The 17,304-nt window shown below is 42.0% G+C and overlaps 1 protein-coding gene across 1 annotated transcript in view; it reads left to right on the plus strand.

Annotated features, from left to right (window-relative positions):
• ano2b (anoctamin 2b) overlaps positions 1-16,531 on the plus strand; it is a 38,733-nt gene extending 22,202 nt beyond the window's left edge. Inside the window, exons 16-26 of the mRNA XM_076154332.1 lie at positions 3,521-3,595; positions 3,756-3,957; positions 5,421-5,532; positions 5,746-5,803; positions 5,881-5,981; positions 7,399-7,547; positions 10,930-11,082; positions 11,815-11,867; positions 12,551-12,729; positions 15,023-15,128; positions 16,148-16,531. Of these exons, the coding sequence (XP_076010447.1) occupies positions 3,521-3,595; positions 3,756-3,957; positions 5,421-5,532; positions 5,746-5,803; positions 5,881-5,981; positions 7,399-7,547; positions 10,930-11,082; positions 11,815-11,867; positions 12,551-12,729; positions 15,023-15,128; positions 16,148-16,531 (1,572 nt within the window). The remainder of the gene's footprint in view (positions 1-3,520; positions 3,596-3,755; positions 3,958-5,420; positions 5,533-5,745; positions 5,804-5,880; positions 5,982-7,398; positions 7,548-10,929; positions 11,083-11,814; positions 11,868-12,550; positions 12,730-15,022; positions 15,129-16,147) is intronic.
• The last annotated feature ends 773 nt before the right edge of the window (positions 16,532-17,304 follow it).

The following is a 17,304-nucleotide window of genomic DNA, read 5'->3' on the forward strand; positions in this document are numbered from 1 at the left end:
TTCATTCAAATTTAATTGAACATGCATTTAACCTACATTTTTCCTCATACACAAAATATACCCAACTTCAGATTGCATGTTAATGCAAGATGCACATGGGGCTGATGTGTGTGGCTTTTTTTCTTTTTTTTGCAATTTGTTTTTATTGAAGCAGACATTGTACATGACATTGTGTAGGATATTTTGGAGATAATTTTTTTATATCGAAAGAGGGGAAAGAGGAGAGAGAGAGATAGAGAGAAGGGAGGAAGGTTGTGTTATCACTACTGTTGTTGTTGAACTTTACACGTAGACCCTGAGGTAGAGTACAAGTGGACTGGAGTAGCAATGATGTCATAAGGTTGGGGCTGATGTGTGTGTGATGGTGCCAGCTGCAGATCATATTTTTAAGAGGTGCCATATAGGGCCAGCGAAAATCTTGGAACATTAAAAATAGTATAGAATCATAAATATATCATATAAACAGGAATATGTTGTGAATTGTGAGTTTAATGACACACTGCTCAGTCATTGAACAAAGGCTTTCTGATGTCATTATCAGAGGCTCATTAGTGAGAAATGCTACAGTAAAAGTTCTCACAATCTGTTAATATCATTTTCAGTAATAATACTTTTGAAAATATAAACAAGAAATGAGTTCAACATGCAATAGAAGCCTTAAAAAACGATTTTAATTATTTTGCCAAAATGTTACAATTCTTTTTATCTCATCTATTTGCTTTAATTTTATGGCTCAATAGGAGTACAGAAAATGACTCAACAGTGTTCTCTACAGGCAATATGCTGCTATTACGTGAATTGAAAAACTATAATATGAGCCTCGTGAATCAGTTGCAGGGGGAACTGTGGCCAGTAGATGTAAATGTAGTGACACTGACACATTTTCAGGTGTGAACACACACACACACACACACACACAGACACACACACACACACACACACACACACACACAGATAGACTTGGTGAGGCGGAGGGATAGAGAGATACAGAGGGTATGCTGCTGCTGAGTGGGAGTGATCCATGCTGGGCAGGAAGCCAGGGGTAAGATTATTGACCGTCACTATGGCAACGCAGGACTCGCTCACAAACACGCAGGTACGCACCAGCCTGTGAGCATGAGTGATCTTTAACCATTAATTGAGCCATTACAACACACGGTAGACACACTATTCCAACATTCACCTTCCAAAATTGGGTTATTATGTTATGGACACAAGGATTTTGGAGGACGTGGGAGAGAGAGACAAAGAGATGGAGGGAGAAGGATGGAGAGAGCAAACGACCGACAGAGAGAAAGAATGATTCAGTGTGAGATGAGGGTTTTGTTGGACATTCCTCAACGGAGGTTACCAGCCAAATATAACATCTGACCCATTTACTACCCTTCTCTTGGGTGGCCACCCCCAAACCCATCACACACACACACACACACACACACACACACACACACACACACACACACACACCTCACTTTTTCTCTCTGAAGGTGTTCTTGTCCTTCAATAAGTAGAACCCTCAGGTTCCCAAACCTGTATGCAGATGTGTGTCTGAACTATAAATATAGCTACAGATGATCCGGACGAGTCCCAGAATTTTGAAGGGCATTGATGAAAGTAAAGTTAAAGTATTAACAAAAAAGCATTTTTCACCTTCATAGGCATGTTGGAGGACATTATTCATCACACACAACCTTTCAAACAACATTCCCTGCCTATCCTGTGTATCAGAATGGCTTTTAGATTCAGAACTCAAAGGTCAGATGTCACCGCTATCATACTGATTGGGGTATCTGGAAATGTGTGTATGCATATTTAAATTTATGACTTATGGACAAGGCAATCTAGTGGTGAGAACTGCTCACTGACAGCTTCCTGCAACAGAGATTTAAAACAATACAAGTGCCAAACAAGCTTCTGATTATGCACCACAGTCCTCAAAGTGAATAAGGAAAACGCACATCACACGAAAAGATGAAGAATATACAAACAAGTATCAAGAATTTTTGGAACTTACATTTAATTTATTGCATATTATAACTTCTTTAGGACTCAAAACATAAAGTTTAGGATTTGGCTTGGGACTGCTTGTAACTTGCAAAAACAATGTCATGGTCCCAGCAGTGGTAACCAGTACTCGTGAAGTTTTTAATGTTTTGTTTTGCAGTTCTGTTTTCCCCCCTTGGGTCCCTGATTTCCTTCTTTGTGGCCAATGACCTTTGCAGTTGACAGCTGAATGGTGTTCACACCCGTAGAGACACATCAGTGGCTTGAAATATTTAACCCAAGTCGTAGTAAATGTCAGAAATTATGGTTTTAAATGTGATTTAGTCATGCAGAATAGTTTTAAAGTGTTTTTGTCTGGTGTGAAAAGCCTTTAAATAAATAAATATTTGGATTAGGCTGATCAAGTAAGACCTTACTTGGACTACCCCAGAATGTCCTCTAGGTGGTGGTGTTGTCATGCCCTGTCTCTCCAGCTTTCTGTCGTATATGTCTGTGTGTGTGTGAAATTGTCGAAACCTGTCCATGTAAGTATATATGTGTGTGTATACACTTATAATCACTAATGTTAGGATGAAGGGGGCTGGATATCTGAGATCCATATTTGACCATGAGGCTGCGAGTCAGGCGGCTCATCTTTTTGATGCAACTAGGTCAGCTTCTCCCACAAGACGTAAGGTTAGAGAGCTGGAGTGTCATTTACAGAAATTCCAAGTGATTTCAGGGCGGAAGTCAGCGTGATGGAGCACTGACATTACCACCAGAATCTGGGAAGCTTCTGATATTCAACATATTTTAACAGATGACCATCCAGGCCATTTGAAGCTGAAGCCAGTTTCCCTACTATGATTACTGCAGCCTTGGAGATGTTTGCTCTAATTCTTGTTCTTTTAGGTTCTCTGTATGTTTCCAGCACACAGCATTAAAAATCAGAGGCTAGACAATGTAAAGTGCTGCTTTCTACTCCAACTTATTTTAATTAGTGCACTGTTTTGGTCAGTGATGGATTCTTGACATTCTTGAGACATTTCCAGATCTACGACAGGTCAGAGGTCATTTTTACAACAGCAACCCATTAGATGGTAGTTTTAGGCACATCAAGGGGAGTGAGAATAATCCTCTATCAGCTGTTTAGCAGCACATTGAAGGTTTAATATCAAATTTGTTGTGGTGTGTAGCAAACAAAGATTTTGAAGATATAGTTCCCTAATTACTCCAGATACTAAACATCTAAAAATTTGATATAATAGTAAGTGTGAGACAAACTTATTTTACTCTCCCATTCACAATTATACACAATTAAGAGTTTCCAAGTCACCTAAGTTGCACGTCTTTGGAGAAGGAATGGAAGCAGAAAGGCCGCAGTTGGATTTGATCTGTTACATTCCTTGCTGGTCTCAGTTTGATCAAATACCATAAAAATGAGAAAGTGGCTACATTTTAGACAAAAGGTAAAGGGACTGTAGCTATTTTTGATTTTGAACGGCCTTTTGCTATCTCTTCTCATCTTTCGTATCAGGTCGCAAAAGAGAAGTTGACCTGGAAGGACCGTCTTTCAGGATACTGCATCAATGTTTCCGGTATTCTCTTCATGGTGAGTGCATAGAAATCATGTACATAAGTGAGTTAGTGAGTGACCTAGATCGATTTGTCCATTTTAAACATTCATCCCAGCCAATGTGAGCATCACACACACACACACACAATGCACTAACGGACCGTAATTTGCTCTCTTTTACTTTCTTTGTGGCCAGTTCGGACTAACATTTTCAGCGGTTTTCGGCGTGATCATCTACCGCATCACAGTGTCAGCCCTGATGGCGATGAGCCCTGATCCGGAAACGAAGTCCAACGTTCGTGTGACGGTGACGGCCACTGCGGTCATCATCAACCTGGTGGTCATTCTGATCCTGGATGAAATCTACGGTGCAGTGGCAGTGTGGCTAACTGAGCTAGGTAGATACTATTGGGTGAAATACAATATGGACTGGCGTTAAGTGTTATCACTCAGTGTGAACAGTTACCCAGTGTGTTTGCAATTTTCCCCGAAATTTAAAATTGGAACTTATTATGTGCACCCTGTCACAGAATACTGTAGATATTTCAAAATAAAAGCAAGTCAAGTCAACTTTATCTGCATAGCTCAATATCACATTTGTCTCAAAGGGCTTTACAGGCCCACAACATCAGGAAACTCCCGGACCCCGCCCAAAGCTCTCTAGGAGGACAGGGTAAACTCCAGAGAAAGCCTTAATGTATAAGGAAAAAGGCAAGAAACCTCGAGAGGGGCAATTTAAAATAAAAAGAAGCAGGGAAATTAGACATAAATGTTAAGTCTAGTGAGTCGATAACATATTCCCTGCATACCAACAGCGACTAACATTGAGAAAGAACCATATTAAAAAAAAACTCCAGCTCAGTTTGCTCAGTTTGCTTCTAGTAATGGCAGGCAGAAGAAAACAGAAGGTGACTGTTTCTTGTTTCCCACGATGACATAAAATCAAAGTATCCTGATCAAAGTAAAAATAGCCCTAAAGATAAAGATACAAAAGTTGAAATTTTTAAATGCAATCATCCGTTGTCGGGTTTTTTTGCGCACATGAAAGAAGGAGTTTGTGAGCATTTTGACAGTTTAATGAAAGTTGGATGTGTTCATGCTGCGGCCATCCCGTCCGTCCTCCCTGGAGATTTCGACCGCATTTACATTCATACTTGAAACCCCCTGAGAGGAAGATAGACAGACAGAGAGAGAGAGAAAGAGAGAGGGGGAGAGAGAGCGAGAGGGAGAGAGAGAGAGAGAGAGAGAGAGAGAGAGAGAGAGAGAGAGAGAGAGAGAGATATTACGTGAAGAGAGCTGGAATTCAACCTAGTTCAAGCACAGTGATCATGTTATACATAGCTCCATCTCAGACAGACAGATGTCCCACTTCCCTCTGTCAGACTAGACTAAGGGTTATCATATATACGTAGGCTAGTGTTGCAAGGGATGACCTGTGTTTTCAATACACTGCCATTTCAATTAAGCTCCTCTGTATGTCATACCTCCTGAGTTTGCACAAAGGGTTGTCCGCAATCTCAAGTATTAACGTCTGAATAAGATATAACAAGTGGAGTTTTGATTTCCTTGAATGTTGCCATAGTTGCCCTCACATTTCCCCCCTAGTGGATGTAATTTTGCAGCTACAACAAATAGCAACTGTGTATGTATGTATGTGTGCGTGCGTGCGTGCGTGCGTGCGTGCGTGCGTGCGTGTGTGTGTGTAGATAACATTAGACAGATAATGTACTATATGTATCAAATGTGCACTGGGCCGGACCGGAATACGGTCAGACAATTAGTAAGAGCCATTTTACACTGACCTTCTGACCTCACACAGCAACATGTAAACTGTCATTTACTCCTACTATCTGTTTTTCAGAGATTCCTAAAACAGAAACCAACTTTGAGGAGCGTCTCATCCTGAAAGCCTTTTTGCTGAAGTTTATGAATGCTTATGCACCCATATTCTATGTGGCTTTCTTCAAGGGAAGGTACGTGCTGTTTGTGTGTGTTTGGGTGTGAGTGAGTGTAGCTTGATTTCCACCATAATGTAAGCGTTTGAATTAGATTTTTAATATTGCTCAGATGTTTCTTTGTTTGTCTAAATACACTTCAATCTTCATATAAGAGTGTAGATGTAAAGTGAGTCTACTTACGCATATAAAAAACAATTATTCTCACTATTTCATTCTTTGTTTTTAAAGGTTTGCAGGTCGTCCTGGGAATTACGTGTATGTCTTTAACGATTATCGGATGGAAGAGGTATGAACATGAATGTGTGTGCATCTTTCTGGTTGACCATGAATAAATGAAGTGACAGATTGAGTGTTTCCCCTCAGTGTGCTCCAGGCGGCTGCCTCATTGAGTTGTGTATTCAGCTCAGCATCATCATGCTTGGGAAGCAGCTCATCCAGAACAACATCTTTGAGATCGGCATCCCGTGAGTTAAACACATCCTTCTTTGTTTATTGTGAATTGATCTATTGATTAAAACACCCAAGCACAAGCTGTACACACACACACACACAAACACACACACACACACACACACACACACACACACACACACACACACACACACACACACACACACACACACACACACACGTGCGCTTACATGTTCAAGCATTTACGAGGGCTCTCTTATTAACACATTTTTCCCACACCTACAGAATGTTGTGCATGTTGTGTAAGGGTATCACTTTTAAGTTCAAAATCCCAAAGGTCAGAGGTCAGCTATGTTTATAACAACTGTCACACAGCAGAGGTGCCTTCTGGTAGGTTTGACAGTTTGACTTCCTGACCCGGTGGGTGAGTGTCATACAATGTGGTTTCTCCGGCATGTCCCCTGGGAACGATGTGTCACGGCACATACCATCCACTCGTCCACTGCATGCTGATCCATTTTACAGGCTCGCAGCTGGATGCTCACCAGTAAAACCAGGGTCAGGGTGCAGCTTTCACTGGGAATCTAAACCACTGGTTCAGGGAGATGCAGTCACAGGTCACCACCACCCTAACCCGATGGAAAATGGGATGTGATCCATTATTTCTCTCACATTTGGTCCACCATCATTCACACACATGAGGATGACACTACCTGGCAGTAATACAGCAGCATTGTGTGCATAGAATGAAAAAGAAGGGACGAGCAAGGAGGAAACATAAAGAGCGAGAGAGATTGAGTAAGAGAGCACTAAACTTATATCCAAGACTTTTGAGCTTCTCTAGGTCAACCACTGACTCTGTGTTTTTGCATATGTATGTATGTGTGTTGTGCGCACATGTGGGTCTACCTCAGTGCGTGTGTCTGTGTGTTGAATAGACCGTCAAATAAATCATATAAAATGTATCTGTTCTATCCTATACACACAGAAATAAAGCACATGTTCATCTCAAAAACACAGATCTCTCCTTTTCTCTCTCTCTCCCTCTCTCTCTCCCTCCCTCCCTCTCTCTCTGGTGTCACCCTTTGTAGAATCCTACACACCTCTTTGGAAAAGATTAGCCCTGGCTCTCAGTTACAAAAAATTAGTGTTGGCTTACGTCAGATTAAGAAAGCAGGGATTGTGTTTGTTAAATACTGTGGGTTGGTGCTTTGTGTGAGATTATTTGATAAAACAAATCAAATCTAGGAAAATCCGGTTTTAAAAGAATAATCCCAGCAAATTTGGAAATGAGAGATGGGATATATAATCCGTCAATCACATTTTGAGTCTGCTGTGTGGTCTCATCCCAGCTGGAGATACCAGAATTCCTCCCCAGGTATCCATCTAGGAGGCATCTTAATTAGATGCCTGAGCCACTTGGATTTCTCTACGCTTGCACTTACGTTCTAATTGTTTGGACTTGATCAGGAAGTTAAAGAAGCTGGTGCGAGCGCTGAAGGATAAAGGACGAGCTCAGGACGAGAAGGAGGAGGAGAGGAGTCGGCCTCCCAAGCAGTGGAACCTAGACTATGCCTTGGTTCCCTTCGAGGGCCTTACCCCCGAATACATGGAGATGAGTGAGTCTACACACACACACACACACACACACACACACACACACACACACACACACACATCACATCACAGCACAGCATGTTGTGCCTGTGTTTCCTGAGTACCTCAAAGTATTCGGAACTCAATCCAAGAATCCGAGACATGAAACATTTACCGCTAAATGTGCACAATAATAAAAATGGATTTGGAAAAACTCAACTTGAAGGTGATTCTTAGTTTTTCTGGAGGTGTTTGTTATTTTGCAAGGCATCTGAGGTTAGAGGCACGAAGTCGTGACCTTTTGAGCATAAAGGGGGTGTGAAGGTCGTTCACAAGGAGAGCAAAGTGTTTTTACGAGCTAATAAAGGTCAAGTGATTCACTGCTTGTGTGACTAATGGCACAGGGTGGTGTAAAGGGTACGTGTGTGTGTGTGTGAATGAGAACACACAGGCGCAAACTACTCTTCCCCTTTTTACAACTAAGCAGTAACTCCAGTCATAACAAACCAACACCTGCTCTGTTTTAACACCACAAGTGATTATGGAAGAGGGAAAGACCTCATATAAGATAGAAATAAGAGCAAGGGTAATAGAAATGAGCAAATAAATTGAATATTTGGGCTGAAATAAATGCCAGAGGTTGTGCGATACAATCAAATGGAGACGAAGTGAGCATCTGTCAGAGGAGGTGGGAGGAGAGAGAGAAAAACAGAAAGAGAGGAGCTGGCTGATTCTGCTGCAGGGCAGAGTGAGGAATGTTAGAAATTTCAGACCTTTACACACACACACACACACACACACACACACGCAAAGAGTTGTCGGTACTTATTTGTTTGGAATTGTGCTAATTCAAATACTTTTCCTGTTCTTGCTTGTGCCCATATGTACAAACTTCAATGCATTTCTGTTTTTGTGTGCATGTTGTAAGTGTATTTGCATGTGTGTGTGATGTATTTGCTAGACTCCCTGTCCTGGGTTGTGTGTCTTTGGGGGTGTGTGTGTGTATCTGTCAGTCTCGAACCCATCAACCTCGGCTCGGGTGGATACCAAGGTTATTCTAAGCTTGCCCTCTAGCGCTCGCTCCTCCGCTGTCGTATTTTCTTCCTCACTGCTCTTTGTCTCGGCGTGGCGTCCCGAGGTGAAGCCGTCAGTCTCCGGCTCTCTGGAAATCCCCGTTCCCACACTGCTAATGTTCCACCGCTCCAGCCACAGTCAGGCAATCCTGCCTCATCTTACTCAGGTTTCCCCTAAACAGTCTTAGGAAGCAGGTGGATGTCGGTTTGAAGATTTATTAATTGGCCTAAAACAGAAGCTTGGTTTCATTTGTTTTACACCTGGTGACAAGTTGTTGTCTTTTGACTTAACGTTGCCATTGGTCCAATCTCTTCTTGATTTAGCTTTTTCTGACCAATCAGATGGACCCACTTCAAGTTTCTATCATGAAAGAAGCATGGCCGTAAAATGATTCACTCCTTTACTTTGTAGTTAGTATTATTTTATTTCATTATGTAATCTGCTATCTAATGTAGTCACACTGAACCAAAACAATGGAAAATAACAAAGTTATTATTGTATATATTTGTGTTAAAAAATGTGTGAAAATTGGATGAAGAATTCAGTAATAGATCAATTCAAGTGGAAACAGCTGTGGAAAAATGCATCACATTTTATTGCCATACCATTATCACTTTAAAGTCGTGAGTTGGAAGAAACAACTACATTGTCCATCTTCAGGCAGAGGAAAGAGGTCAGGGGAGTAGTTCCGCAGATTGACCTTTTCCCAAATGATCTCAAGCTCTTTGGTGGCCGTTCATCCAGCTGAAGTGTCCTTGGGCAAAATCCTGATCCTCCAACGGTTCTACAGCTGCCGTAGTGTGGATGGCCACTGAGCTTAATTTTGACTTGATCTGAGTTGGTGTGGGATTCTAACTGACAACTTTTAACTTTTTAACAGTCACCAGCCTTTATTGTTTTGGTGGCTGGAATTTTGGTTCTTCCCTACAAATTTAAAATCTAAACCTTAATGTTTAATGATGACTGGTTTGTCTCTGGGTTATTTAACAGCACTGACTTGTATTTGTCTTTCCCAGACACACCGCAGATACACACACTTATGCAGCATATATCTGCAATGCTAAATCACAAAAAAGTCCCAAATTGGCTAGTCTAGAGGGGTTTCTAACCATAGAAGGCATCATCTAAACTGCAGAGCGGTGCTGGCAGACAGCAGGACTCCTTACCAGACAAACGACTATTCAGGGATGTCAGTCAGATGACGTCCTGATGGCAGGATTAAGTCCCAGCAGAGTAGGTTTGATGTCAACTCCTCTCAAAAAGCAGGAATGGTTGTTTCCAAACAATCCACTTTGACTCTCCCTCTCTCGCCCACTGCTGTGGACACTGATGAAACGTTTTTTGCTGAATAAGCCCAATGTGTTCTGATCTGTCCAGATGCCTCAGACCTGCAGAGGCATACTGTCAGGCCCATCAGAGACCTGACGCCTCATTTGAATTTTCAAGATTCAACTATGTAAAAATGCAAATGTTCATAAGTGACGGTAAATTATATTGAACAATCACAAAAGTCATCTGTCATACCTTAACAGGCAGATTGAGAGTCCATGCTATGCTAAACTATATTACAGTACAAACTGAAGAACAACCACCAAAAGCAGACTATGTCCCTGTTAAGTTTGAATGAAATAAGTTTCCTCAACTAGTGATGATGTCATTAGTAGATGGTGACTGGACCAGATGAAAGAGAATAAGCGTGTGTAGTTTTACCTTTCAAAATATTACACAATTCTCTTATTTTGTGCTGTTAAATCCCAAATCCCCCCCTTCCACAGATACTGTAATTTCTATTGAACTGTAGACACCCAATTCAACTTCCACTTAGGAAGAAGGAGGGGCTCTCAGATCGTATGGGACCCAAAAACTATTTTCTGGAGAATGCAAGCGTTCACATGTCAATCAACTTAGACTCCCGGAACAAATGTAGAGATGTCACGCGTCGACTTCCACTCACACTGTACGTGAACTCTTGTGCTGTTATGGATGGAGGCCTGAGGGACAAGAGTACAGTAAAGTTTACAGCAGGAACATTGGTGTTTTACAGCACCCATGATAGTTGCTGTGATCTGAACGCAACCTCAGAGCTTTCAAACCTCTAATATTTCTCTCAGGGAGAGAGCCAGTATGTAATTAAATTAGGACACAAACTTAATGGAGACATTTATAAAAATGGTTCCCAGGAGCGGAAAGGGTAGCGTGTGGTATTTTCAAGATATCATAAAGTGATTTAAAAGCTCTTTATGAAAGAGTACAAAGTTTAATCTTGAAGACAAACATGACTTAAGAATGACTATTATGATCAGATGTTCTCTCTCTCTCTCTCTCTTCCAGTCATCCAGTTTGGTTTTGTCTCGCTGTTTGTGGCGTCGTTCCCCCTTGCCCCAGTTTTCGCCCTGCTGAACAACGTCATTGAGATCAGATTGGATGCCAAGAAGTTTGTCACGGAGCTGCGTCGGCCCGTAGCAGCACGCACCAAAGACATCGGTAAGCTGATCTGACAGTGCGGACAGCAGGACCGAAGAGACAAAAGATATAGATGTTATAACTGTTATTGAGAGGATGGGAAAGCATCTGAAGCATTTAGACCATCGCAGAATGACAACTCACTCCACTGGCACAAGTCTAATGAAATTCTTCTTCTTCAGGCTCATTGCTGCAAACTGGATTGCACCAACAGAGTTTCATTGTATAACATGCAATGACATTAAAGATCTATCTATCTATCTATCTATCTATCTATCTATCTATCTATCTATCTATCTATCTATCTATCTATCTATCTATCTATCTATCTATCTATCTATCTATCTATCTATCTATCTATCTATCTATCTATCTATCTATCTATCTATCTATCTATCTATCTATCTATCTATCTATCGAAGCAGGTTTCACTGCTGCTATCTCCTAAATTATCTTGAGGAGAGGGAAAGCTTTGACCTCTGTGCATGTTTGAGTTTATCCACAAGCTTTCTGAAGCTTTTCCAAGCCCGTGGTCATACAGAGGGCTTGCTGATGTCAGACGTGTTCCTGTACGGGTTCTCTGACCTCTGTGCTGGGGAATGTTGAAAAAAAAGCTTTGCCTTCAAGCTGAAAACACGCGTGTCATGCTCTAGAAAAGTAGACTTGGTGAACACAGATTGGAACTCAATCACAGAATTATTGGAACATTCTCACAACCTCCTCCTTTCCCATCTCTTTTCTCCTCCTCTATAGGTATATGGTATAACATATTGAGTGGAATGGGAAAATTCTCAGTCATTATAAATGTAAGTATGAGAGGAAATACTGATATTATTTGGTAATACTAGAAATGTGCTATACTCAGCTGCAAGAGAAAAAATTTGTCTGCATTATTCTTACTTAATTATTATGTTACTCATCAGTTGTCGTCGCATAAGAACTGAAGTTATGGCATAATCTCCAATTTACTAGTTTCTAATTGTTAAAATCGTCAGATGAAGGTCAAAGGGTGCAGAGTATTTGGAACACACAGTAGTCCATCACCAATTCAGAGCTTCTCCACAGGGACTTTTCAGAACAAAATCCATCTTGTGTGTGTGTGTGTGTGTGTGTTCCCTGCAAAGCTTTTGGTAAACTATTGTTGACAGTGATGTGAGTTAATGTTAAACACAGATTGAGCCTCTCTGTTTGCTTTGAGATGTCATGTGCTATGACCTTATGAGTTGCTGGGAGCATGTCTGAGTGTGTGTGTATGTGTGTGTGTTAGGGGGTTGTCCCTAGACAGCTAACCAACTGTAATTGTGTTTACTTTTAATACTAAAGAGATTTGAGGAGGATTCAGCAAAAGTTATTGTTCATGTTACAGCTGTACAGGAGGTTCTTCTGTGTCTGTGACTGAGGTCAAGTGCATGGTGTGTGTGCGTGTGTGTGTGCATGTATGTAGATCCACATACATTTAATTCTATAGTCTCTCTCTCTCTTTCTGGAGGCCTTTGTGATCTCCTTCACATCAGACTTCATCCCTCGCCTTGTCTACCAGTACATGTACAGCCAGAGCGGCACCATGCACGGTTTCATCGACCACACACTCTCCTACTTCAACGTGTCCAACTTCAAACCTGGCACGGCGCCGCACAGCTCCGAACTCGGAGACATCGCCTTCTGCAGGTAAACACACTCACACTCTTGCAAAAGCATCCAAGTAAGTATATGTTAGAGGCAGATAGAGATAGAGAAGCAGATGTCACACACACACATTTATTCAGTCCCATCACACACTACACTGCTCTTCATGCAGTTTTGCTCACCCCATGGCAAACATCTCTTTCACATCAATATAAAGCGTTGGACGAAAAGGTCATGCACGTGGTCGATGTCACAGACAGCAGAGGACAACCTACCGCCGCACAAGACGCTCGTCAAGAATGCATTCTTTGTGTGCTCATGTCCTAATAACATCGAGATATTGTCCTGATCCTGGGCGTGAAATCATCGGCGAGACGTCCGAGAGGGGGTGTGCATGCGGTATGTGCGGATCGTATCCCTCTGTAGGCGCCGTCAGACTCGCTCCAGGCGACGCCTTAGGGCCTGGAGTCAAACGGTTCAAGTGTGTGCGATGAATAGATGGGAATATTCCTATCGTGTGGACCAGTTTGAAAACACCCCTAGAGCCGGGGATTGAATTTGCTGAGTGGCGTTTTAATATCTTAGTTTTGCAGTTTGCAGCACTAACACAAAGTCGCCCTTGTGATGTCAGAGAGCGCCGGTTTCACTGACAAATGTGTTTATGGCGAATATCAGCCCACATGACCAATAAACTTGAAATAAACCAAAGTGGAGTACCTCCTTTAGGGTGGGAATGGTGTGACCCTTGTCACAAATTTGTATTGAAGTCCCAGGAGATGGCGGATTGGCAACGGGCAAAGGGTAGAGAGCAAAAAGAAAGTCTTCTTTTACAGTTTAGCATTCACGTCTACGACAAAATACTGGTGGGCAAGTGTGAGAGGATGAATAGATCAGAGAGAGAGAGAGAGAGAGAGAGAGAGAGAGGCTGACTCTCACAGACAGCATTCCTCACTCATGACTGTATAAGGAGAAGGAGTCAGACACCATTGGACGCTCTCACACACACATAGAACACACTCCCTGCCCTCTTTTTAATGTGTATGCTCGGTGAACCGCTGACTGTTCAATCGTGCAATTTCATTTAATTTAGGAGTATGTGAGTGTAAATGTGACAGTTTAATCAAGATGTTTGACAGCATGTAACAACTCGAGTGCTGACATTCTCTGGTTAGATTCAGTTCAGCCAGTTCACTTCCTAAACTGTTTATTTTGACAAGAGTCGTACTGTGTCCTTTTACATTTCCATATGTGAATGACTGACTACATCCAAACACACATGTTATAAATAAACCTTACAACTGCAGTTAGGTTAAGAACATTTTGACTCATTGCACTGGCAAGTGACTGCATCCAATAGGAAACTGACTTTCATATCAGTCTGTTTACAGTTATTATAGAATATCAAAAGCTCATTTCCAGATACATTTTAAGAACTCTTTTACTACTACTATTATTATTGTTATAGTCATATGTGCAGTGTCACTTTTAGGGCAGCCCAGTGTCTCATCCTGGATCCTTAAGTCCAAGGCAGTCATGAGTGAAACGCAGAAGAGGAATTTCATCACGAGTAGTCAATTAGAACATCAATTTTGGCTCATGAGCTCCAATGGCGGCCGTTGCAGTTTCCATCTAAAAAGGGGTTTAATGTAATTCAAACTGCACTGTAGCCAATAGATTTCACAGGTTAGGTTACTCTGTCATGGGTTTGCTTTCATGGGTCTTGTTATGCAACGATCCAAGATAGTTTAACTGTTTCATTCAAGACGATAACAAATCAGAATAATCCTCAAATCTAAATCTGTCCTAATCTCATTTTGTGGTAGCAAATAATGATTTGCTCGAACCATGTTCTCTCAAACATGGAAGAATCATCAGTGTGTTGTCCTACATGAGGCCATATTCTCAACCTGCCCATCCAGATAACAAATAAAGTCCTGAACTCTTTTTCCCACCGTTCTCTCATTTTCTCTCATATTGTTCCTCCATCTTCCGCCGGCTGTTTACTCCAACATGTGGTTCCCGTTTTCTTGCTGTTTGTTCCACTGCCGCAATAAAGGACGTGTTTACTGCAAAGCAAACACAAAGACAGGATCCCATTAAAGTTTATTAGACATTGAGTCAGCTTCCAAGTGGACCGAGGGGGACAGTTTTTCTTTAATGAGGCCAGATTTGTTGCGGCAAATAACACATAGGATGTCGCACTCGTGTTTCACTTCATTTCATGCACATTTAGATGTTTCTTCTGTCTGTCAATCATGTATGAAAACAAATATGAGGTGATCGAAACCGGAAATTGGGTCAATAACTGCATTTTACTGTTTGCCTGTGTGTCAAGGTATAAGGACTATAGGGAGCCGCCCTGGTCTGCAGAGGCCTACACGTTCTCCAAACAGTACTGGTGCGTTCTGGCTGCAAGACTGGCCTTCGTCATACTGTTCCAGGTATGAGCTCAACGTTTTGTTTATAACACTGATGCCAAATACGATCAGCATATGTTCACTAATCAAAAACACAACACCAGACACTAACAAAGCAACAACACAACAGGGATTAAGAAGCAAATCACAGCAAGAGACGATCCAGAAACATCTAAAGAGACAGGAATTGACCTTTTCATTATTATTATTAAACAGAATGTGTCTGTGTGTGTGTGTGTGTGTGTGTGTGTGTGTGTGTGTCTGTGTGTGTGTGTGTGTGCGTGGTCTATGCTGTACTCTCATCATCATTAGGAATATAACCAGATGTCTTTGTGACCAGCTCATTAGACCAACAGCTCTTCCCGTCTGTCTGTCTGTCTGTGTGCCTCACGAACGCATGTCTCCGGAATGTCCTTCTGCACTAAAAACCGATGAAAAGGTTTACCTTTATCAGTTAAAACTCTTAACGTCACTCAAACAAGATTCAATCAAACACATATTTTAGTGCTGGCTCTGATGCCGTAGTACGCCAAACAAGACAACGGGTTCAATGTCAATTCAAATGCGTTGAAAGGACAAAGCTGAAACTGATTTATTGAGACTTAAAACATCTGTGCATTTGTTTATTGCAGCGAGCCAACACGTCTACCTTAACCTGCTCCCAACGCCTGATGTTATATATTTAGATGGTATTGTTTGATGGCAGTTATAGGGCCAGATGTAATTCGAGCCAGATGTAGATAATAGAAGGCCGGTGATGTTCAAACAAAACCATTAGCTTATGAGCCTAATGAAGAGAGAGTTGGCAGAGGATCAGAGATGTACAGTAAAGAGGAAACAAATAGAAGCATGATGGATACAATCGTGTTTTATTCTTCAATCTACTAAGCAGTTTATCTCCATCCTCACATTCCTTTCCCCCTTCCTGTTCCTATCTTTTCTTCTCTTCCACCGCTGTTTTGTTCTGCGTCTGTTACTCCTCACTCAACTCATTCTTCCAACCGTTCCTTCCATCCACCCGTCACCTTCGTCCTCCCCTGCAGAACCTGGTGATGTTCCTCAGTCTCCTGGTGGCCTGGGTCATCCCCGATGTTCCCAAGACCATCGTGGAGCAGCTCAAGCGGGAGAAGAAGCTCCTGGTCGATGTCTTCCTTCGGGAAGAGAAGGAGAAATTCCAGCTCATCCAGAGCATTTTCGCGAAGGACACCACCCATCTCCCAACAGGCCACCCACTCCTCCCAGGCCAGGGCTGCCCCGAGCCGGGTCGGTACAGTACTTTACCCCCAGGCTTCTCCCAGGGTCTGGCCGGAGATGCAGGAGGGGGGCAAAAGGTGAGGTGTAGGGCGGCCAGCTTCAGCCAGTTCAGTCGACAGACTCCCCCGTCACCCAGAAATGAGAATGAGACGTCAAGACACACAGCGGTGTGATTTGTCTACTCACAAACAAGTATATCATTTGAACACACACTCCTGTCGGGGCTCCTAAACTGGGCCACAGGACTAATCGAAGAAGATATCCTGAAGATGACTCTGTCTGTGTGTGTAATCTTGTGAATGTGTCTTTTCTGGTATATGTGTGTCATGGCTTACATTTAGTCTTTCAATTTGGAGTCACTGGTCTCAGTGTGGTTGAAGGTGGAAGAGCCTGTGTGCGTGTGTGTGTGTGTGTGTGTGTGTGTGAATGTGTGTGTGTGTGGTACCTATTTGCACCGACTGTTAAAGTGTTATCATTTGTACTTTTTGGTACTTGATTTATTGAGGCCGACTAGCTTCATAGCGTAGACAAGCAATAATTTCAATCATAGACTGAAGAACTGAACATGACAGATACGAGTCAAAAATCACTGAGGGACAAATGTGATGAACTGTGAATCATCACAGGCTGGAGGATGGATGTTGTGGCTTATACGTAGGAGTGAGTACAAACAGAAATGTGCTGCTTTGATGTATGTATTTATGCTATGTGTTTTTATTTCGATCAGATATGGTAGCAGCTGTTATATTCTACATTTCCAGTATTTTCCATTTGTGTTGAAAGCGCACAGGAGTCAAAGGAGAACAATGCTTTTCTGATCATCATTTACATGTGGAATCGAATCGAGACTGTACTCCTACTAGAAAACTTCATAATCAGGAATCACAATGCTCCAACATCTACTCTGGCTGTGTTCATGGTCAGCAGACTGTACTGTACACTGCAA

This window comes from Genypterus blacodes, unplaced genomic scaffold (assembly GCF_046128005.1).
Source record: "Genypterus blacodes isolate CSIRO-AG114 ecotype Tasmania unplaced genomic scaffold, CSIRO-AGI_Gbla_v1 ptg000007l_1, whole genome shotgun sequence".
NCBI classification, from domain to species: Eukaryota; Metazoa; Chordata; class Actinopteri; order Ophidiiformes; family Ophidiidae; genus Genypterus; species Genypterus blacodes.